We start from the raw sequence: 22,607 nt of genomic DNA, 5'->3' as shown, positions 1-22,607 counted from the left end.
ATGCTTATCACGGATGTATAATACATCTGTGATGCTTATACAACAGTGCAGTGCATAATAAAGAAACATAACTACTCAAGTAAATTATTTTAGGATTGTAGTTAAGTGCAGTACAGGAGTGCTGAGTTACAGTAATCCTCCACAGAGTTTAGTCTTTCATTGTGAAGTCTTTAATTGTGAAGTCAGAAACCCTGGCACCGGAAGTGTTGTAGGCGATAATCGCCTCCCCGCCTCTCCCCACCCACATGACATCGGACATGGCGGAGTACAGCCAGGCGGGCCTCCTGGCGGCTCTGCTCCTTTTTACGGCTCTCACGGTCCGGGACGTTTACCTCGGTAGATCGAGCCCGCAGCGCGGATACCCACCGGCCGACAGCCCTGGCCTCTCTCCCTCGGACACAGAGCCCGAGAAACCCGCCAAGTCTTCCCTGTACACCGGGCCGGTGCTCAGGTTCCAGTACTGGTGAGTTCGTTTGCAGGCTAACAGGCTAATAGCTAACAGGCAAATATCTCGTCAGACAGGTTTTAATAAAGCCTGAATCAGACTGAAGCGGGCTGGGAACATATTATGACAGACTGGAACCAGACCAGGAGCAGCCTGGGACAAGACTGGACCCGCACTGGAACAGGCTGGGTCGGGCTGCAGCTCCATTTACACTGCAGCAAATGGAACAGCTTACATTTGCCTTTTTCCCACTGATCAGAAAACTGTCAGTTAATTGATTCATGGGCTAAATGTGTCACTTCTCAGGTGAAGCCTTTTCAGTTTTGATTTGGTGATTTTGAATTTAAGTTATTTTAAAGCTTTGAATAATGTGTAAAAACTGAATAAACATGACGATAGCGACAGAATCTGCTGAGTCTGGCAGATTAACTCTGACCTCACCTGATGTTACCTGACCTCATGTGCCAGATGTTTTGTCTCTGTATATATTTTCAGTATCTCCTGAGGTTACAGCAAGGTGTTCCAGGACTACTCTCACACCATCAGCAGGTTGTACCCGGACATCCGCATCGAGGGAGAAAACTACCCTCCAACCCCCTTCAACAGGTGAGCTGTGATATCACTACACTGTGCTCTCTCTCTCTCTCTCTCTCTATCTCTCTCACACTCTCTGTCTCTCTCTCCTCCCAGGTGTGTAGGTAACCTTATCTCCTACCTGAAGCTCCTCTCCATCCTCCTCATCGTCAGCGGTCAGAACCCCTTCCTCCTCCTCGGCCTCCAGACTCCCAGAGCCTGGACCTGGAGTCAGGACAACAAGGTACCTTTCACCATGGTAACAGATGCTGCATCTCGTTATCTCGGCGATAACTCTAACATTACATGACTGTGTTTACTCAGATCTTCTCCTGTCTCATGGCCTTCTTCCTCTGCAACATGATGGAGACTCACTTCCTGTCGACTGGAGCCTTTGAGATCACTCTGAACGGTGAGTCTGATTGGTCCAAAACATTGTGACATCATTGTTAACAATGTTTCTTTTTTCTGAAGTAAAAAAGACTTATCTATTGCAGCCCGGGGGGGATATGGTAGATGTAATGGTGATTATCATCCCCTCTCTGACTATAACTTCCTGCTGTAACGGTGATTACTGTCCCCTCTGTGTCACAGATGTTCCTGTGTGGTCGAAGCTTCAGTCAGGTTATGTCCCAAACATCCAGGAGGTCTGTCAGATCCTTGACAACCACCTGAAAATGAACCAGGTGGATCACATGACCTTCTCTTCCACTTAGACCTGCACACACAGGTAAGCACACACAGGTAACCAACTACAGCTGAACCACAGGAGTATCAGTGACAGGCTATGGTCCAAAAATAAAAATAATCATATATATATCATAATAATAGTCTCCTCGACAGACAACATCCTGAGGTCAAGGAAAGAAGGGAAGGAGAATTCATAAGGACTTAGGGAAAGACAACTGACTGCACTCGCATTAGTATTTATTTTTAAACCAACTTTTTTTACAACACAAGATAAGTACAGTGACAAACTCACTGCTGTAGACTTCAGAAAGGGTGTTCTCAGTTTATACTCAGGGAATGTTTGATCATGTGTTACTCTTTCCAAATCCAAACAAAACAAACAGGACTGAAATATACAAGCAGAGAGGTGGAGCCATTAAAATAATAATAATAAAAAAGCTAAAGTAAGTGGAAACTTGAAAATACAGCCATTCTCCTCCACCTCTGCCCTCATATGCACACTCTTCACATGCAACACAGCCGCAGCCGTGAGCCTTGGCTATCGTTAGCATGGTTATTTCACTCAGTCATGTGACCTGAAGTGCCACTCAAACACAGAGCAGGGGTGATCACAGGTGATAATAGGTGTATTTAACTTCATGCAGCACTAACTTAACACCATGGTTTGAAATTTTGTGCAACTTCACCGGGTCACATGACATGAAGACTTTGCGGGGTCACGGCGGCTGCACTGACTGGGGACCACCTGACGACAGAACTTTGCCCTGGTTGGCTGAAAGCTTCACTGACGTGTGATGCGTTCTACGTTCTTATTCAAAGAACTTCAGATTTATGGCTCTCAGTTTATTTGACCTCTTCCTTCTGGCAGCTCAGTTTTTACTAAAGTTTTCATTTCCAGCAGAAAGATATAAAACTGTTTAGTTTGTTATTGTAGAAGAAGTAATCTCCATATAGGTCATATTTTATCCTTTAACTTCCTGACAACATGGTGGTCCTTGGTTCTCAGTAAAGAGTCTTCTCATATGACATTAAAGAAAGAAAGAAAAATCTCTCCAGCAGTTATTCACACCTCCATGTTTTCATAAACATTACTGAGATTCAATCTCATGTGTCGACAGGCTCATTTAACCTTTGTGTGAACATGCTGTAGAACAACAGATGAGGTGAGTCATGTTGTTCTAGCTGTCAGAGCAGCCACTGAGCTCACAGCTCACATCAACCATCAAGTCAGTCAAAGCGAAGAACAAACACAGCTTCTGATCTGACTTCATGGTGCAGACATCGGGTCATGTGAAATGGATTGACCTTTCACCTGTCTCTCCCTCTCTCTCTGTGGTCAGGTGTCCTGGCTCAGTGGGACGTTTAGCTGCTGGCATTCATGAAGGTCTAGCCCTAAAGCAGACTCTGCAGGGCCCGACCGGATGTTCCCCGCCACAAAACGAGCACTCCCTCTGCACCTGGTCACAGCTCAGCACTACAGTACCCACAAAGCACCTGTCAGCAAGCGGAGTCTTCTGACAGGATAAGGACTGGTTTCTAACTGGTTTCTGTTGGTTCAGGTTTATTTTATTTATTTAATTTGAGGTTCAGTTTTTTCAGCAGGAACAATATTAAACAATGGTACCACTGTTAGCTTCATGCTGATTAGACTCCGCCTGGAGAGGAAGTGACAGACATAAACAGAAATGTAATGAATGATTAAAGTGCTGTTTAAATAATGTGTCAGTCTGTTAGTTTTTGATGAAATTTGTAAATTGTCTGAAATAAAAACAGAAGTTTCAGTCTGTGACTTTGTTTTAGAGCAAAAACTTTGAATTCAACATGAAACTAATGTCAGGCTTTTAATTTGAAAACAGGAAACAATCTGTGTTACTTCAAAACTGATTAAAATCATTAAAATTGGCCAGATTCAAGTGATCAGTTGTCAGTCCAGTTAATCATGATTTGTAATAGAAATATAATTTCATATATTTGTGTTTCCAGACCTGGATTTTTTTTTCTGCTCTTTGTTTCTGCTGAGTTCTGCTCTTCTGTTTTTCTGCTACTCAGATATTTTCCCCCTTACCTGAAGTATCCATGAGTACATGATCAATAATCAGGTTTGGCAGAAAACGCCTGCAGTTATTTATTAAACAGTGATAAAATGGTGACTTTCATCAGGACATTTTATGTAGTTTTATCAGACTTTATTGAGAGAAACCCGATGAACAACCACAGACTGTTGTTTGTCGTCGTCGTCTCCAGAAGCTGCTGATGTCAGATCAGATGATGGAGAAGCCTCTGAGTCGTCAATGTATCAGGAATAAAAGCAGCTGTGTCTGGTTTCTGTCTGGTGCATGATAATATCTTCAGATGCTTTTTATTGATAGACATTTTGATTACTGATCAAAACAGTCAAATTAGATTTGTATTGATAAGTACAATCACTAAAAATCAATCACTAATATTCATCATGTTTTAGTTGTGTAAGCAGAGGCAACCTGATGAATCTGAAGAGACGAGATGAAACGAGACAGACATTGACAGCAGAGCACCTGAAACATACAGGACAGGTAAATCATGTAGACCTGTACTGATTTTATTTTAGGGCAGATCAGTGTTTACCTGGTCATGGGTCAGTGTTTACCTGGTCACAGTTCCTGCAGAGATGTTTGATGATGCTGACTTTGTCTGAACAGAAGCTGCAGGATTCAACAGGGAAAGCTGCAGAAACACAAACAACACAACAGTTTACAGAATGTTTCAACTCACCTGCAGCTCACCTGAACACCTGAACTCAGGAAAGAGTCAAGAAAATGAAGATTTTACTCTTCCTGTCTGGTTGGTATGACTTTCATATGTACCATTACTCCAGGTGGTCAAATCAAACACCTTCAGAACAAGCTAAGATCAGAGGAACAGAAGGTCTGCAGTTCCCCTGGTACATTTGGACAGGTAAGGACAAGTGGAAACATGGGGTATGTGTGCAGACAGGCGAGAACAAAGATGTCCTGGTGTGTGTTGAAATATTTAAATAAAAAAATCACAGTTTGCTACCCACCTGAGATTAACTGTTGCAGGTGATCATCGTTGTTGCGATGGGAACAGGACTTGTTGGGGCTATGGGAGTCGTAGGAGTTAATTTCCTGTTTCCTGTTCAGTTCAGTCTGAAGACAGAATTTAATAATAAAAAAGGTAGAAAGATTGAAAGGAGTTTCCAGGTGTAGTTGATAAATTGAACAGGTGCCAGCTCAAGTGTAAACAGGTGGAGTAAACTGTGATTGAACAACAGAAATGTTGGTCTCAGAGGAGCTAAAGAGGTTTATTATGAAGATCTGAGACCTGAAAGGGCTCAAAGTGTCAGCTGAAGGAGAAGATTCAGTTTGTCAGTTGATGAAATGTCAGAAAGGTGTCACTGTGAGAGATGATGAGTTGTTCTCGTGTTGAATCAAATGTATGATATGAGTTTGAAATTTTAATTTTTACCCTCTGACTCTGAGTCATGTCTCAAAGATGTGTCATCTCACCTGAATGTCACCTGTAATCTTCCACAGACTCAGACTGGGGTACAGACGAGGGCTGGCACTCAGCTGTGGAGCTCTTTCTCTGGGTAAACTGCTCTGCTCACTGTCCCCCATTGTCCTCCGAGACAGCTGAGTGAAACCTTCACTGAGTCCCTGATCTTCAGAGCTGAATGAAGAAACTGTCTCAGTGTCTCCAGCTAAGAAAACCTCAGCTTCATATGGAGGAGCACTGGGACACCTGAGGGTAGGACAAAAGTACTTCAACTTTGTACAGTCATTGGACCTGATGAGATTTGGTCATTGACATAATCAAATGGGAAAGTTTTATCCACAAAATGTTTTAAAACAATAAAAAGAAAAAGTCTCACTGTCAGAAATCAGCTCACTCGCCTGGAACTAGGCCTATTTAAAAATATAAATACTACAGGAGCTAACGAGGTGTCATCAGAGGAGCACAAAGTTTTGACTGACTCTTCAGATTAGTTTCTCAGTTTGAGAAGAATTAATTAATAACACATTGAGACCACTAAAGATTAAATATTCAACACACTGTGTGCTTAGCCTGTGCTTACCCTCCTCACTCTCCTCACCCAGACTGCACCCCATCCACTCCTCTAACACTATAGTGAAGTTTGCTTACGGCCCCACTATACTGGAACTCATACCCAACAATGAGGCAACACACCGTAGAGAGGAGGTCCAACATCTGGCCAAGTGGTGTGCAGACAACACCACAAAAAGCAAGGAGATCATCAATCATTTTAGGAGAACCAGGAAGACCACACATCCCCCTCTTCACACAAATTCCTGGGAATCCACATAACTAGAGACCTCAGGTGGCTCCTTAACACCTTCCACCTGATTAAGCACAACAGAGGCTTTTCTTCCTTAACAGACTGCCCTGTTCAGACCTGGTATTAACATCCATCCCAAGTGATCTGATCACAAGTAGACAGCTCTAAGTTCAGGTGTGAACGCACCCAGGATGCATTTGAGGTCTGATCACTCAGACCACATTCAGAGGTGGTCTGGACCACATATGGCCACATTCTTTTAGCAGTGTGAACGTAAATGCGTCCTGGCCACATTGAAGGATTGACTACTCTGGTAACCTCCTCTGCTACAGTAGTCCCATCGCAGTTTCATAATGAACCAAAATATGTTACTGTTTCTAATGGCTAAACCCTTATTTCATTGTAGAGCTGTGCGCAGCACATTGATTCGCTCAACCCCTCAGTACTGCTCTCTCTAGCACTCTCTCTCTCTCCCTCCTTATCTCTCTCTCTCACACACACATACATTGACATTGACACACATTGACAACGGACATGTGTGTTGGATTGGCAACAACACAACACCACATGCCTGTTTATTTGCATATGAAGCACGGAAGTGAGATACGATCACAAGTGTCACTGGAGACACATGTGGAGACACATTTTAAAGCCAGGTGTGAACAGAGGTACTTAGAGCTGACAACTTGTGAACAGTGAGGATCACTGAAGATGCATGTTAATACCAACTCTGAACAGAGCCTTAAACTGGCTAAACTCTCAACTTCTACTAAGGCAGAGGATTGTGGGAACTGTGCTCCCAAACCTGGACACTATGTATTCTAGCCGCATACTCAAAATACCGCCCAACATCAGCAGAGATTCAACACACCTAGGTCACAGTCTGTTTGTCCCTTTGCCATCAGGGAAGAGGACTAAGGAACAACTTCTTTCCCATAATTTCGTTGTATGCCTACAATGACGAATACAGTGTCTTGTGTCTTATGGATGAATGGCGTTTCCTACCTGAAACAAACGCAGGGCATCAGCAGACAGTAACTCGAGTTGACAGATTGCAAACACCGCAGGTCTGAATCTTCCTCATCCCCCTCCTCCTCCTCCTGCCTTCCACAGAGTGTGGGGGAGGCATTCAGTCTGAAGATGACACTGTTCGACAGTCTGATCCCATCGTTGTTCACAGTGTTCACCTGGTTTTCTTCTTCTTCCTCTTTATCACACCAGTCCTCCTCATGCCCCTCACCTGTCTCCCCCTTACTGCTTCTCTCCCCCTCCTCCCCCTCACTCATCCGTGCATTAGGTGAGTGAGGTTTAGATAGAGGTGAAATGGGTTTGGGCTGTCGGACGTTTTTGCTTCTTTGCAGAGCTGCTTCCACCCAGAGCCTGGACAGACCTGAAGGAGAAGAGGGGGAGGTGGGGGAAGAGGGGGAGGACCTCCAATGCCCCCCCCGCAGTAGAGGGGAGCAGGGCAGGGAGCAAGGAAGCCTCCTACCTCTTGCCTCTTGATAAGGAGAGGAGGGGAGGAAGAAGTCGTCTCTTGTCTTTAGGAAAGGTTGGACAGGAAGTCCAGGAGAAGATACTGATGTGTTTGAGGCTCTGCCCTCTGAAGGTCTGAGATTGATGGTGTCACAGGTATCAGGTGTCAGACTACCTGAGTCAGATCTGGCCCCAGAGTCTGGACCAGGACTCTGGGTGTCAATGGTCTCTGAGACGTTCAGGTGGACCGGGGCGTCTTTCTGAAGGGTCAACTCACCTGTCACCTGTTCTTCCTGTAACAGTGACCTCCAGACAGGAAGTGGAGCAGAGGTCTGAGGTCTGCAGACTGACCTTGTTGTTCTGACATGTTCGTCCTCTCCCTCCAGGAACTCCCTGACAACAATCACCATATCAAGCAAATAAACAGACACATGTAAATAAAACAGACTCTTATCAGAACACCTTATAATGTGCCAAAGGTTAAGTGATGCTACTGAACCCTCTGACAGGAGAGTCAATCCTCTATCAACGACCTACCTTAGCTTTTTAAGTAGAAAATAGCAGGTACTCAACAACATGGCTTTGTATTTTAGTGGCTGGCCCAATTGGCTTGGGAAGTGAAGTTTGTTGGTTTATGAAAATAGAACTAAACTGTGTTGAGCTGCAGCTGGTGAAAAACTAATATGTTATCATCATGAAACATTCATTTTGAATGTCAGATTGTTTAGCTTATCGTGAGGAACAGTCCGATCTGAATCTGAATGGTTTGGGATTTTTTTTTGGTTTTTTGGGAAAAAGTTTACAACCATGTCCTCTGGGAGTACTGTAGCAGTGTGCGGTACCAGGACCATTGCTATGAATCATTTTGTCTTTTATAACCAGAGTGAGACCTGTGTCTGTTTCATCAGCAAGAAGTCAAGTCAACCAAAAATTCAAAAGTCAAGAAGTTTTGAACTTTTGGTTGTTCCTGTCACAGATTTGCGACTGTTTACCTTCTGGTTGTTTACCTGTCTGTATTCCCGTCAGTCTCTCTACCTGTCTTTCTCACCTGAGCATGCTCAGTCTGGTGGTCAGGGTAAGATCTGGATCAGATCCATCTGTCCTGGGCTGACTGATCATTCCTCCATTTAGATCTCTGCAACAGAAAGACAGGAAAAGTCACCAGTGTGATCAGTATGAGGAGTAGAACCAGAGACAGTCACACAACTCTTTATTGTTCACTTAAATACACATATAGATGTTCTGTTATTTATTTATTTTTTGGGGGAATAAATTTAATTGACATTTTGGGAGTCACCACTAAAGAAAGAAAAGTACAATGATATGAAATGCTCTTATTATGTCCAGCCCCTTGTCCTCCCACCACCCAACCCAACACCTCCTTTTTTAACCCTTTGGGCTCTTAATCTTAAGGAACTGTGCTAACAGTGTTCTCTTAATTATTTCTAAGCCACCGGTGGACGCTACAGTCTGACATGGAGGCTTTTCATTGTTTGTTTATTTTATTTTGTTTTTTGTTTCAAATGATTGATAAAGTTTGTTTCACATGAAATGAGCCAGAAGTAAAACAATCTACCACTGAAATTCATTCCAACATCTCATGAAAATGTTAAATTTAAGAAGTACCTGACCTTCAATAAACTTTATTGGTATTTTTACTTTTGAAAAATCATGTTAAGTATTTTTGTCTTAACAGCTTTAATGAGTTCCAACTTGATGAATATTTTCCTCAAAATCAAATTAGAGTAAATCTCAATAAAGTGGCCCACCCACCACCAAACATAAAGCCACCTAAATGGACACTGTTGTCCGAAATGATTGACTGGTCTGTTAATGTGACTAATGATGTTTTGATAGTTTTCTGAAAGTGTTAATGTTTCGATTACATTATCACCTGACATCCAATAGCATAGCGTCCTGCTGCTGTGGGATGGTACTCAGGGTCTCCGTAACAATGGTGACATCATGACAGGCCTCTGAGGTCAATGGTTGAATCAGGAGATTTTCTACTCCCTGTCACAATATGATAGAAAGATACAGTACAACTGTTACTACCACTGTTAGAACAACTACGAATGCAATGATATATTTGTCCACCAGGTGGGGGTCTGTTTCTTTGTGACTATATGGCCAAAATTTGCGGACACTGTGTCCCCGTCCTTTACTGTCCTTTAGCTCTGAGTCAGTTTTTGTTTTTCTGGTGCTAATTAAGATACGGCTCGGTACAACATTATACTGTGATATTTTACACAGTAAAGTTTTATAACATATTTGAACCTAAATGATCTAACCATTACTTTAAAATCCTATTCATCCATGCAGTAGTGTATTTATGGTATTTTGTAATTGAGATGTTAGGGAAGAAAAAAAATGAAAGGAATTCATATGAAAACATAGATAAGATGAATGAACTGCTTTAATGTCATTAATGGTTAGAGAGAGATTGAATCAAACACAGAGTCTTGGACATGGACATTACAGGGTCAACACGATGAAGTCAAACATCATTCTGATTGACTTATAATAACTGATCTAATTTTTTAATTAGAACAGTTATTTGTTATTATTATTATTATTGTTGTTGTTGTTGTTGTTGTTGTTGTTGTTGTTGTTGTTGTTATAATAGTAATAATAATTTATAACATAACAAACCTTAAACTGTGCAAATATATCAATAAATGCCTCTTGATATACTGAAATCTATGAACTGATTTGTTGTGTAGGAGACAAACAGAATGTCAGCAGCAGTTAATAAATTAATTAATTGAAATTAAGGAGAATGTCATGGACCCCCTTAGTTTAAAGTTTTCAAAGAGTTTTGTTCTGGCCTTGTCAAATTAACGGATTGTAGGTGTTTGATCAACTAATCATTTCATTTATAGTGTAAACTGCCTACTTTTTTAATCAAGTAGAAAATTCAGTGATGATTTTCATGATATTTTTTATCTGTTGTTTTACCTGTTAACAAAACAAACTGTGCAAATTTTCAGAGGTCAAATTAACAGGAAAAGAGATCTAAAGACATCAAACAAGTGCAGCTTGAGCCAGAACCTGACAGTATTTATTACTAATGTCTTATAACTGATGTATAAAGCACCGGCAGACAGTCTTGTACTGTGAAAGTCTTTATTGAAAAACGTGTTGTAAACTGTGAATTATAAGAAAATGGTATTAAGTATTTATTGTGACCGGGTTTAACATCAGTCTGATTCAATGCAAACAAACATCAGATCTGTGATAAAGTTCTGTGAACCTTAACATCACCAAACTGAGAATCTAATAAAAACTGTCTTCTGTAGAAACTGAATCTGTGTCCTCAGAGTTGTGTCTCAGTTGCTGTGTCTCATGTTTCTCCAGCATGTGGACTCTGAGATTTCAACAGAACAAAGTGTCTCTGAGTCCCAGGGTTAAGATTTCTAACTTTTCTATTCAAACTCTGTTAAACTGCCGGAGGACACAAACTGAGACAGATACAGGAGCTGAGGAGGGGCATAAAAGTCACTCTATATCTATAAAAACATGAACACCTGTCTCTGTCTCCAGTGTGCCCTGTAAGCAGAGCTGCAGCTGTACAGTCTAGTTCACCTGTTCTTCATAAAGTTCTAATGTCTGTAATGTTTCTGTTGTTGATTCAGTGTTTTATCAGTGAGCTGTTGTAGTGGACTGAGTTATGATCCTGTATCCTCAGCTGTCAACATCAGAAACAACAGCAGCTTTAACTCCGAGCTCAGTGACAAACTGAACTAAAGTTATGGATGTTGCATCGAGCTGTGCAGGTGTACCTCACAAAGTAAAGCTGTAGGAAGTTATTAGTTTTTTTTCTTCCCTTTAAATTTTTTTTTCTTGTTTCTAGTTTTTATAGATTCTAATTTAATCGAAACTTTGAAAGATTTATCGTTATTTATTTCATCATTTAGCAATTCATTGTTGATGTGTTTTGTTTGTTTATGTTCAGACATTGTTCTTTAATAACCACAATTAATCATAATCTATTTAATTAAGATTAAAATTAGTCCCAAAGAAATACATTTTAAACATGTACTGCATCTGCTGTTGCAAAAACAGATAACATAACAGTTTGTCTATATAAACACACATAGTAAATCCAGCTATTTGTATGGATCCACTTGGGCTGTATATAACCACTTGTGAGTGTTCACCAAAGGAGATGGAGTTGAATACAATCTCCTCCGTTTCTTAACATTTAGGTTAAGTGGTGGAGATGGTTGACATTCATCTGCTGCAGAGTCTTGAAGAGAACATGAGGTTGCAAACTATCAAAAGCTGAACTGATATCCACAAAGAAAAGTGTCACACAGACCTGAGGATTCTCTATGTTGACTTACCAGGTGGACCATGCTGTTGAGCATCATCAATTAGTTGCTGTCAATAAATTAATATAAGCTGATATTAATAAGATGAACTGTCCCTTTAAACATTGTTGGCTCTCGGTTATTATGATATAAATAAACTTCAATGATAATAACAATAATATAGAAATCAAATGTTTTTACCTTCTTTGGTTTGTTGAACCACCTCCTGATTTTATCCATCACTGCTGAAGTAATCTCTGTCTTTCTGTGTCTACCCTCTGACACTCTGAGATTTTATTTGTACAGGTAGACTTGATGTGGGCGGGCCTTCACACAGCTCTGATCATGTGTCTCTTTGTGCTTTTAATATGACATCTGATCCAGGTACAGGTACAAGTACAAGTACATCATGTTCCTGTCAGAGAAAACATGTGAACCTTGAAGGTATAAGCTGACAATCACATGAATAATTGATGATCACTCATCAATAATTGATGATCATAATTCAAACTGATGCCGTTGAGAAATTAAAGTGACATAATGTTTGATGTTTAATGCTTTCACTACATTTAACTCAGAATACTTATACTTTTACTAAGGAGACAATTCAATGCTTGACTTCAACAGTTGACATGAGGCAGGGCAATCACATGTATTTGTCTTTATTAAAACACAGAGATATGAATGACATTTATTAAAACATTAAGGCATTGATGACATTTATTTAAAAATAAAGACATTAATGAGGTTAGCCTGGGCCCTGTAAAGTAAGATACATGCTCACATGCTGCATAGCCACTTTAAAACAAGCAATGCCATTCTAATCTTAAAAATTAGTTTTAGTATAGTTTGTAACTGTAGAGTAGATGAGTTGATACTATGTGGGTCAGGTGTTAATCTCCTGAGGGAAAATTGATTATCAAAATACTAATCAGTGTCTCAGTGTAATGGGATCCAGCTGACATAAAGGAGGAGGCTGGAGTTCATTTGTGAATACACACAAGCCAGTAAGTTAAGACTGCAAGGGCCCAGACTTAGAGGGGTATTGCCTTGTGAAGAGCTGAGTTTTTTCTTTTCAAGATATATATATAATTTGTATTTTCATTTTTGGCCTGGCACTGCATGGGAATGATGGCTGCCACTGCTGAATAAATACACCTTGGACTGCATATGTGGATTTTCCTCTCAGTTTCAGCTGGGATTGGTTTTGGATAAGCGGTATAGAAAATGGATGTATGGATGGATAATATATGTATGGATGGCTCTGCCGCTGACTGTGACCTCACCGGGAGGCGCTGCGGGTGGAGCCGACGCTCCTCTAATTCTTTTACCAACTTCCGTCAGAGAAGAAGAAGTTCCGGAAGCGGGCGGTGGTACCAGCTAGCGTTAGCATCAGATGTTCGGCGGGAATAAGTCGGTCAGGTGTTCGTGATTCCGAGGTCCCGATGTTTGACTACACACTTTAAAACTGCTGCGGAACTACACCCGCTACCTGTTACCCGCTAACAGGACAGGGAACACACTGACGGTGAGGTTAAGAAGCTAACTGCTAACTGTTACCGGCGATATGTCAACATTTCCTACAAACTCTTGAGTCTTTAACCACTTGAGCAAAGAATTAACCCCACCTGTCACCTGTACCTGTCGCTTAGCGCACAGTACACCTCTTACACAACCCAACCAAGCGTTAAACCAGAGAGCAGCTCTACAGGAAACGGTTTGTAAAAGGCTACGGATTTTATCATAACACCTGCTACAGCTAGCTAATGCAAGCTATCATCAGAGTGATGAGAATTGGTTTCATTTTAACAGTTTTACGGATGAAGTGAAAGTGTCAGTAGGGTTAGCCTGAAGCTAAGTGAAGCTATTTGATGCCAACTGATGGTAAATGACCAGATTTCCTAAATGAAAACCGGGGACATTTCAAAATATCATTCAGTGTTTTTATGTATGACATAGAAAGCTGGACAGCCCCGGTTTCGTGTATTTCGACCACGGTCACTGTTGTACTGTAATTGACTATGATTGGAGACAGGAGTTCAATTGACTTTTACTGAAGGGGGGGATCATCCCAGTTGGACGAACATCGGTCATAAATTAAACTGTTTTACATCATCACAGATATTATTTGGTACAAGATTATCAGGGTCACTGCTCTGTTGTGAAAGAATGCATTCAGATGAACGCCTTGTTATGTTTTAAAGTGGGGGAGAAGACCTATAAAGATACAGGATAGCTGGGGGGGGGGGGGTGTTGGGTCCTCCCCCAGAAACAAACATTGTAATTTAAAACGGATTTCTTGCATTTTTACACCACCTAACCGCTTGGATTAAGTTAGATGACAGGCACCTACACCTGTCTAGATCAGTTTGACTGAGGTGCTGTGAAATCCAAGAATGCATCAAGAACAGTTTATAACTGGTGGATCAGGACAGGAAATTATAATTAGATTATCATTTATGTTTGAAATTATTTATAAAAACATCATGTATCTTAAATGATAGTAGGTTGCAGGCTACTAAAGAATCTTCAAGTCCAAACAAGGCAAACTATTTATATAAATGAAATTGTCTGACGTCACATCAAAGTATGATTTGAATAATTAAACCTGTTAAACCTGCGGTGTCGTTAACACTCACAAGGCATCGTCAGAGTCTAACAACTGCAACAATGTACAAACACTCTGGATGAATGATATCACCTCAACAACTATCTGTCGCCTGTTTGTTTTACTCACAGGTTCATCGGTTCTCATAGCTCCTCTAGCTGCTGTAGTTGTAATGAATAATCAGAATTTCAACAGCAGATTATTAAACCTACATTATCTTAGATCAAGGACTGTTGTAATGTAGACAAACTGTGCTCTGATGTTCATACTTTGTCCTGTGAGCACAGAAAGTCTGTTTAACATATATAATCATATTTTTTCATGAAGGAGAGCTCTGAGGCTTCATCTCATATTAACTAAAAATTTTAAATCATATCTCAAGGTTTCAGTATTGAGGCACAATTACGTTCATGATTTTGTAAAGACATACTAACCTTAAAACCTGTTATTGAGTCATGAGAAAGTTTCAAAGCAATAGAGTCACAGAAGGTTGCCGTAACGACAGTAACTAACTTACCCACCTGTGCACAGTGCAAGAGAAGCATCATGGGAATAAATGACCTACCAGATTTACGGATATTCCTCACCTTCTCCCTGATGGTCTGATTAATTCACTCCGGCCCAGTTGAACCCCTGGTTAGAGCTAAATATCACAGGTTAGACTCTTAAAACAGGTGGTTTGTATGAGATGGAAGGAAATGCTTCTGCTCCTCGTGAAGCATAAGAGTCCCTCAGCCTGAATCATGCTTCATAACACTCACAGAGAATGAGTGTCTCAATGTGGCCCTGACTCACCACCAATGTATCTTGGCCAATAATTTAGTTGGTTTTTCTATTTTTCTACATCGAGCTTAAACAGAGGGAGCAAAATATATAACTCTGCATATGCATATAACTCTTAATACCCACCTGATTGCTGGCAACCAGTTCAAAGCTCGTGCAAAGCAGCTTAGCAACAGGCAAAAAGATATATAACAATGCTACACATCCTTAACGTATAACGTTAGCTCATTGTTAGCTCTGATAGATTCTCCCCAGTTCAATTTTTCGGTTTATTTTACAAAAACCTTGAATACAAAAGTATAATTAATTCAGATTTACCCGCATCATAAACCAGCAAGACGGTGTTGACTCCCTACCTTTGAAGAGGTTAAGAAGTCTGATTGCCTGTCCATTTGTCCACAGATCGAAAGAATCAAAAGAGTTTTTATGAAAGTATTCCAGGATGTGATTATTGTCATGTGAAGTCCACTGCAGATACTTTTTTTTGCCTATAGACAACAAAAAAGAGAAATCTGATTGGATAAACTCTACTGCTTCCTTTGTGAAGCTGCTATAGCTAGCATCCAGCTCCCTCCATTGGCCAAAATGAGAACAACACAAGATGTCTGCCTGTCTGCTCTGCTTCCCGTCTCTCCGGTGTGTTTTTAATTCACAGTTAAAAACGGAGACATTTCCAAGGACAGCTTCAGCCAGGGACAGGCCACCAAAAACAGGAACGTCTGGTCACCCTACTCAGCACCTTAATAATTATTGATAAGTGGGTTTCCGTGAAGAGTCAATTTCAGTTCATTTTAGCTAATGTGATTAGGTTAAAATGGTGGATGCAGAGTGTTTCACTAACCCTGTCTCTCTGTTTCCTGTCCTCAGAGTCCTCTGTCCTGAGAGTCCTCAGTCCTCAGTCCTTTGTGTCTCTGATGATATGAGCAGCTCTGTAAGTTGAATTCTTCTTCTCTCTGACAGTTTGTAGTTTGATCTGTAGCACGTGAACATCCATTCATCACTTGATCTGTTAATGACTTGGTCAGTTAATTTATCTGTTCACAATAATCTCTGATCTTTATCAAACCTTTAGTGCTGATCTCAGATCATCAGTACAGATGATGGGTCTTATTAATATTTATGAGGAAAAAAAGCGGACAAGGACAGAGACAATGTCATCTGCTGCTCTGATGTGTCCTGTGTGACTTTGATTATATCGCGTCACAACATTAACTTGTGAGAGACTCGTGGATCTGATCTTAGATCAGTCCTACATGTCTGTGACAGGACTTTTCACTGAGGGACTCATATCATCACAATGATCATCATGACTCACTATCTCTGCAGTGATTGGCTGACAGGTGATGGCTTGTGTCACCTGTGGGGAGTGCACAGGAGGTTTAAGTGAAATGAGATTATAGATTATAGATTTGTTTTTAAATATTTCAGATATTTATAAGCAAACAAAGTAAGCATTGATTGATTATTAATCAATTATTGATTATCAAGCAAATCTTTAATTCTACACGAATCACGAGTTTACCAGGTAACCCATCAAAGGCCATGAAATCACTGATGTTTACAGGACCAGTCAAAAGTTTGGACACACTTTTGACTGGTACTGTATGTATTGATCATGTATTGATTTTAGCAGCTGACTATAATTAAAGATCCACTTTAATTAATTGATTGGAGCCTTTTGATTTAATCTGATCATATTTTTAGACAGAAACCTTATCAGTCTCAAAGGTTTTGGTGAACATGACTCCAGGGTATCGGATCAGGTGGATGAAGCCCCACGCACTGAAGCTGTGATGTCATTTGTGCCTGTGTGTTCAGGCTCAGAGGAGGAGGAGGACCACAGGAAGTCCTCTGGTTTCCAGACCCAGCAGCAAGACCAGCAGAACAGCAAACTCTAACAGAGTGGCTAGCAGAACGGCTAGCAGGACAGCTAGCAGGACAGCTAGCAGGACGGCTAACATTAGCAGGATGTCAGATGGTGACCCTGCCCCTCCCACAGAGACCATTGATGTGGTGGACAACACTGAGGACAGTTAGTACAGATCAATACTCTCATCCTTTTGATCAGTAATCAACAACAATATAAAAAGTTTCAGATACATTGATACTGATTCAGATACATTGATACAGAGTCTGTGATACTGGTCTGTGATCATTACTGTTGTAAATAACAGGAGAAAATATTTTTAAACACCAAATAAACTGCTTAGGAGCAGGTGTAAAGTGATTCACAGAAAAACTCTCAGTAACTCAATAACTGACAGGTCAATGATGTGTGAGGATTTTAAAATACACAAAATAAGAATATAAAAGTACACATAAATTCATATTAAGATTTTAAATGCAAATTTTGATGAATTCCTTACATTGAAACAGGATCATAATAATACAAAGTGTTAAGTTTCAGGAAAATATTTTTGTCACAGTCACCTTCTGAAATGTAGTTAACAGACTTATTTTTCCTGTGGTCACTCAAGATAACATGAAGACCTAATAATCTGTTTAAAGGGATCAATGCACTCCAAACAACAAGTTGATTTAAACCAGATTTTACTCAAATTTCATGTAATTTTCATGAACAGTCTAATGAATGCATTGTCATTTCTTCAAAATAGGTTTAAAAAGAAAAAAAAAAAAAAGAAAAAAAAACACTAGAGCAATGTGTACACTACCTGTCAAAAGTTTTACAAAATTTTTCAAGTTATTGAAATTTACAGTGCAGTGCCTCAGAACATATACAGTGCATCTGGAAAGTATTCACAGCGCTTCACTTTTTCCACATTTTGTTATGTTACGGCCTTATTCCAAAATTGATTAAATTCATTTTTTACCTCAAAATTCTGCACGCAATGCCCCATAATGACAAAATGAAAAAAAGTTTGCTTGAAATTTTTGCAAATTTATTACAAATAAAAAAACAAAAATATAACATGTACATAAGTATTCACAGCCTTTGCTCAATACTTTGTTGAAGCACCTTTGGCAGCAATTACAGCCTCAAGTCTTTTTGAGTATGATGCTACAAGCTTGGCACACCTGTGTTTGGGCAGTTTCTCCCATTCTTCTTTGCAGAACTTCTCAAGCTCCATCAGGTTGGATGGGGAGCGTCGGTGCACAGCCATTTTCAGATCTCTCCAGAGATGTTCAATCGGGTTCAAGTCTGGGCTCTGGCTGGGCCACTGAAGGACATTCACAGAGTTGTCCCGAAACCACTCCTTTGTTATCTTGGCTGCGTGCTCAGGGTCGTTGTCCTGTTGAAAGATGAACCTTCGCCCCAGTCTGAGGTCCAGAGCGCTCTGGAGCAGGTTATCATCAAGGATGTCTCTGTACATTGCTGCATTCATCTTTCCCTCGACCCTGAGTAGTTTCCCAGTTCCTGCTGCCGAAAAACATCCCCACAGCATGATGCTGCCACCACCATGCTCCACTGTAGGGATGGCCAGGTGATGAGCGGTGCCTGGTTTCCTCCAGACATGACGCTTGGCATTCAGGCCAAAGAGTTCAATCTTTGTTTCATCAGACCAGAGAATTTTATTTCTCATGGTCTGAGAGTCCTTCAGGTGCCTTTTGGCAAACTCCAGGTGGGCTGTCATGTGCCTTTAACTGAGGAGTGGCTCCGTCTGGCCACTCTACCATACAGGCCTGATTGGTCGAGTGCTGCAGAAATGGTTGTCCTTCTGGAAGGTTCTCCTCTCTCCACAGAGCAACGCTGGAGCACTGTCAGAGTGACCAATGGGTTCTTGGTCACCTCCCTGACTAAGGCCCTTCTGCCCCGATCGCTCAGATTGGCCGGGCTGCCAGCTCTAGGATGAGTCCTGGTGTTTCCAAACTTCTTCCATGTATGGATGATGGAGGCCACTGTGCTCATTGGGACCTTCAATGCTGCAGAATTTTTTCTGTACCCTTCCCCAGATCTGTGCCTCAATACAATCCTGTCTCGGAGGTCTACAGACGATTCCTTGGACTTCATGGCTTGGTTTGTGCTCTGACATGCACTGTCAACTATGGGACCTTATGTAGACAGGTGTGTGCCTTTCCAAATCATCTCCAATCAACTGAATTTACCACAGGTGGACGCCAATCAAGTTGTAGAAACATCTGAAGGATGATCAGTGGAAACAGGAAGCATCTGAGCTCAATTGTGAGTGTCATGACGAAGGCTGTGAATACTTATGTACATGTGATGTTTTTTGTTTTTTATTTTTAATATATTTGCAAAAATTTCAAACAAACTTTTTTCACTTTGTCATTATGGGGTATTGTGTGTAGAATTTTGAGATAAAAAATTGAATTTAATCAATTTTGGAATAAGGCCGTAACATAACAAAATGTGGAAAAAGTGAAGCGCTGTGAATACTTTCCGGATGCACTGTATATAACAAAGATTAAAAAAAGGAATCATGGAATCTTAAATTATAAATTGAATCTAAATTATTGACTCATTCAGCAGCCAAACACACTCGTGACATTCTTCCCACAGTGGATTTGTTAGTCAGTGCCTTTATTCCACCTCTTCAACTCAGAACAGCAGCCGGAGTGTGGTGGAGCCTGTGGCAGGAAAACTAGGAAGCATCCAGTAAAAGTTTCTGATGCTGCAGATGAAAAGGAAACATTGTGTTGATTACAGTCTGAAACAGAAATCAAACAAACACAGATTAACACCGGTGTGGAGAGAGAAGAGACAGACATGATGTCACCACTACAGGTTTACATTTTAACAAGAACTGGAGAAATGGGGGATGTTCTGAACTTTTGTGTACTCCATGTTGCTACATTTATAGTTTTCATTTTTAGCAATGTTAACATACCTTTCTCTTCTAGCAACGTACTCCTGTCAGAATTAAAATACTGCCTATGGCAAGGGGCAAGGGACTTTTACTTTGCTTGGCGGAGGCATCTAGCAAAATTGAAATTACATGCTCTACTATTGTTTTTAAACGTATTCCAAATTATACTAAAATAAATTACTTAATGTATATAAATTATCATATTATTAAGAAACAAAAATGTAGCCAAAGCCAATTTATGAAAAAACTCTGCAGTGGTCACAACATGATATTTTGAGACTTTAAAGAAAAGAAAAATTACAAAACTAATATTTTTTTGAAAAGTTTGTGCGTACACACATGGGAGTGGTACTACATATATATATGGTTTCTTTTTATACATTAAACTTTGAAAAAAATGCAGTCAGACAAAAAATGTAGGCATCACATCATTGACCTGTAAATGTGTTAATTCAGTCAATAACTATATGTGTTCAGATAATCAATAAGTGGTGTGTTCAGGTGTGGAGGAAGTGGTGGATCTAACCTGTGAAGGATCAGAAGCTGCTGTGGTCGACCTCACAAACAACGACTCAGTGCTGGTAACAACATATATACACTGATAGTCAGACAGACAGTCAGTCTCTGTGTTGTATCACTTTTCCTTGTTGATGTGAACTCTCTCTCTCTCTGATGATGATGTAAACTCTGGTGACCCTTGTCTCTCGGCTGCTCTGATCCAGCTGGTGGATGAAGGTAAAACCTGTTTCAATTTCACTCGACAGACAACATGCTGTTATATGGTTTAATTAAAGGGACAGTCCAACATGTGTCTGAATGTCCTCCATCAGGTCCTCAGAACAGGAGAGTTCCTACAGGTGAGAGTTACATCGTCAGCAGTGATGAAGACGAGGACACGCCTCCTGTCCTCAATGAAACTATGGTGTCCTCTGTACACACCTTCAGGTATTAGATGGATCCATCATAACATTATCTCTGTATCAGAACAAGATAACAGACTTGTCCCTGCTGACATTAGAGTCTAGCGAGTAGAGTGCAAACTAACAGTAGAATCAGTAGAGTCTCCCTCTCTGTGTTTTAGATCGCTTCCAGGGACGATCAGCTGTCCCATCTGTCTGGACTCTTACACTGAGGTGAGACTAACACACCTATTACGCACCTGAACAGCAGGTAGAATCCTGCGCTGTGATTGGCTGATGCGAATATATTGTTATTTCTTCCACAGATCGTCGACAGCGGCCGATTGGTTGTATCCACTAAATGTGGTCACGTGTTTTGCAGTCAGTGTCTGAGAGACGCTCTGACATCATCGCACACCTGTCCTACCTGCAGGAAGAGACTCACTCATCGCCAGTACCACCCCCTCTACATCTGACATCACCACACACTTTCGCTGCTGTTGGACGACATATTTCCAGTGACATCATGTGATGTTTTTTGCTGCTGATACTTTTTGTTTGTTTTTTATCTGAAACATGAAACCTTAAGTAAGAGCTGATTGATGATTGATTGATATTTGATTGATATGTTTTATTCTTCGGTTTCCAGCTCATCTTTGTTTTCATCTCTTTAAATGTTTATTTTCATGTGTGAAAGTAGAAATTAATAAATTCTATTGACTGTGAAAACAGTTTGTGTTTTCTAATTTTGGTTCCCGTTGAACTGTCATCAGAAGAACCAGAGACCAGAACACATAAGTCCATTACATCAGAGCGTAGAAGAAGTACTCAGGTCATCTACTTAAGTAAAAGTATTAATACCAAGGAGTAGACAAGGAGTATACTCTGGTACAAGTAAAAGTTCTGCATTAAAACTTTACTGAGGGTTTATCATCAATTTCTTTTTTTTAATTTAAAAAATTAAAGTGATGAATGCATCAATAATTACTGTCCAGTGATGAAACTGGACAGTAATTATTGATGCATTCATCACTTTAATGTGTCAGCTCGTGAAGGTGGAGCTGCTTTAATGCCGCTGTCAGGTAAACAGTACAATATATTGTACAAGTAAAAAGTATCTGGGAAACAGGTTGACACCATCTGAACCAGACAGGATGTTTGTCACTATAAGTCTTATAGGAATTAATAACTAATCAATAGTTCAATTAGTCAGATGGAGATTCAGTCTAAAATGTGTCCAACACATGAAGTTTTTACATGTTAATGCATCAGTGATAAGAGAAGTATTTTATATTAAAACGCTAAAAGAGGGCACACTGTGGTATTAGCACTTTAACTTAGTACTGTAGTACTGTACACTGTGGCACTAGTACTTTTACTGTAGTACAGATCCCTCACAGTGGTATTACTTTTATTGTGGTACTTTATTTTAGTACTTCACCACATCTGCAGCAGAGTTTCTTTTCATGTTGAGCTTCATCTTGTGACTCTGACTCACTTCAGACTCTTGGATCACAGGACTGATGACTCACTGTCACCTGACCCAAACTCTGAACTGCTGATTGGCTGCTGAGCAATGCCATGATGTAACACCTCAACAACTTCTGGAAAAACTGATGGAAAAAAAACAAACAAACACACACACAAAAAAAAAACATCATATGTCCAAAAATAAACTTGTGAGAACAAGAAGTTAACAATGAAGATGAGTGTTCAAGTAAAATGGATGGACATCTTCA

The 22,607-nt window shown here is 40.4% G+C and overlaps 3 protein-coding genes across 6 annotated transcripts; 2 read left to right on the top strand and 1 right to left on the bottom strand.

Annotated features, from left to right (window-relative positions):
• Nucleotides 1-229: 229 nt before the first annotated feature.
• On the top strand, nucleotides 230-3,625 carry selenot2 (selenoprotein T, 2). The gene is made up of 6 exons (XM_071458628.1): nucleotides 230-463; nucleotides 941-1,051; nucleotides 1,136-1,262; nucleotides 1,343-1,430; nucleotides 1,613-1,748; nucleotides 3,049-3,625. The coding sequence occupies exons 1-5, from the start codon at nucleotides 246-248 to the stop codon at nucleotides 1,732-1,734; spliced, it is 666 nt and encodes a 221-aa protein (XP_071314729.1). The 5' UTR covers nucleotides 230-245; the 3' UTR covers nucleotides 1,735-1,748; nucleotides 3,049-3,625.
• Nucleotides 3,626-3,849: 224 nt separating this feature from the next.
• Nucleotides 3,850-9,488, bottom strand: LOC139606431 (uncharacterized). The gene is made up of 7 exons (XM_071458625.1): nucleotides 9,373-9,488; nucleotides 8,527-8,613; nucleotides 7,011-7,871; nucleotides 5,215-5,449; nucleotides 4,749-4,854; nucleotides 4,335-4,411; nucleotides 3,850-4,242 (listed from the first exon to the last, which is right to left on the bottom strand). The coding sequence occupies exons 1-7, from the start codon at nucleotides 9,387-9,389 to the stop codon at nucleotides 4,159-4,161; spliced, it is 1,467 nt and encodes a 488-aa protein (XP_071314726.1). The 5' UTR covers nucleotides 9,390-9,488; the 3' UTR covers nucleotides 3,850-4,158.
• A 3,634-nt stretch (nucleotides 9,489-13,122) lies between these two features.
• Nucleotides 13,123-21,597, top strand: rnf4 (ring finger protein 4). 4 transcript variants are annotated; one of them, XM_071457885.1, is made up of 10 exons: nucleotides 13,123-13,319; nucleotides 13,444-13,508; nucleotides 15,838-15,939; nucleotides 16,050-16,113; nucleotides 17,001-17,214; nucleotides 20,471-20,550; nucleotides 20,692-20,704; nucleotides 20,800-20,914; nucleotides 21,051-21,102; nucleotides 21,195-21,597. In XM_071457885.1, the coding sequence occupies exons 4-10, from the start codon at nucleotides 16,102-16,104 to the stop codon at nucleotides 21,342-21,344; spliced, it is 636 nt and encodes a 211-aa protein (XP_071313986.1). In that variant the 5' UTR covers nucleotides 13,123-13,319; nucleotides 13,444-13,508; nucleotides 15,838-15,939; nucleotides 16,050-16,101; the 3' UTR covers nucleotides 21,345-21,597. The 4 variants fall into 4 exon arrangements, with proteins under 4 accessions (XP_071313986.1, XP_071313985.1, XP_071313987.1 ...); XM_071457884.1 differs by lacking the exon at nucleotides 13,444-13,508; XM_071457886.1 differs by lacking the exon at nucleotides 15,838-15,939.
• Nucleotides 21,598-22,607: the final 1,010 nt, after the last annotated feature.

The sequence above is a fragment of the Trachinotus anak genome, unplaced genomic scaffold (assembly GCF_046630095.1).
Source record: "Trachinotus anak isolate AG129_WGS33_773 ecotype Australia unplaced genomic scaffold, CSIRO_AGI_Tana_v1 ptg000021l, whole genome shotgun sequence".
Classification (NCBI taxonomy): Eukaryota; Metazoa; Chordata; class Actinopteri; order Carangiformes; family Carangidae; genus Trachinotus; species Trachinotus anak.
This window is presented reverse-complemented; position numbering and strand designations above follow the sequence as displayed.

Excerpts from the sequence above, each read along its gene's own strand:
- LOC139606431 (XM_071458625.1), bottom strand. Across the intron at positions 4,412-4,748 it reads CCTGCAACAGTTAATCTCAG|CTTTCCCTGTTGAATCCTGC; the intron begins GTGGGTAGCAAA and ends GTGTTTCTGCAG. Across the intron at positions 4,243-4,334 it reads TCTGCAGGAACTGTGACCAG|GTGCTCTGCTGTCAATGTCT; the intron begins GTAAACACTGAC and ends TGTATGTTTCAG.
- rnf4 (XM_071457884.1), top strand. Across the intron at positions 20,915-21,050 it reads TCCTCTGTACACACCTTCAG|ATCGCTTCCAGGGACGATCA; the intron begins GTATTAGATGGA and ends TCTGTGTTTTAG. Across the intron at positions 21,103-21,194 it reads GTCTGGACTCTTACACTGAG|ATCGTCGACAGCGGCCGATT; the intron begins GTGAGACTAACA and ends TTTCTTCCACAG.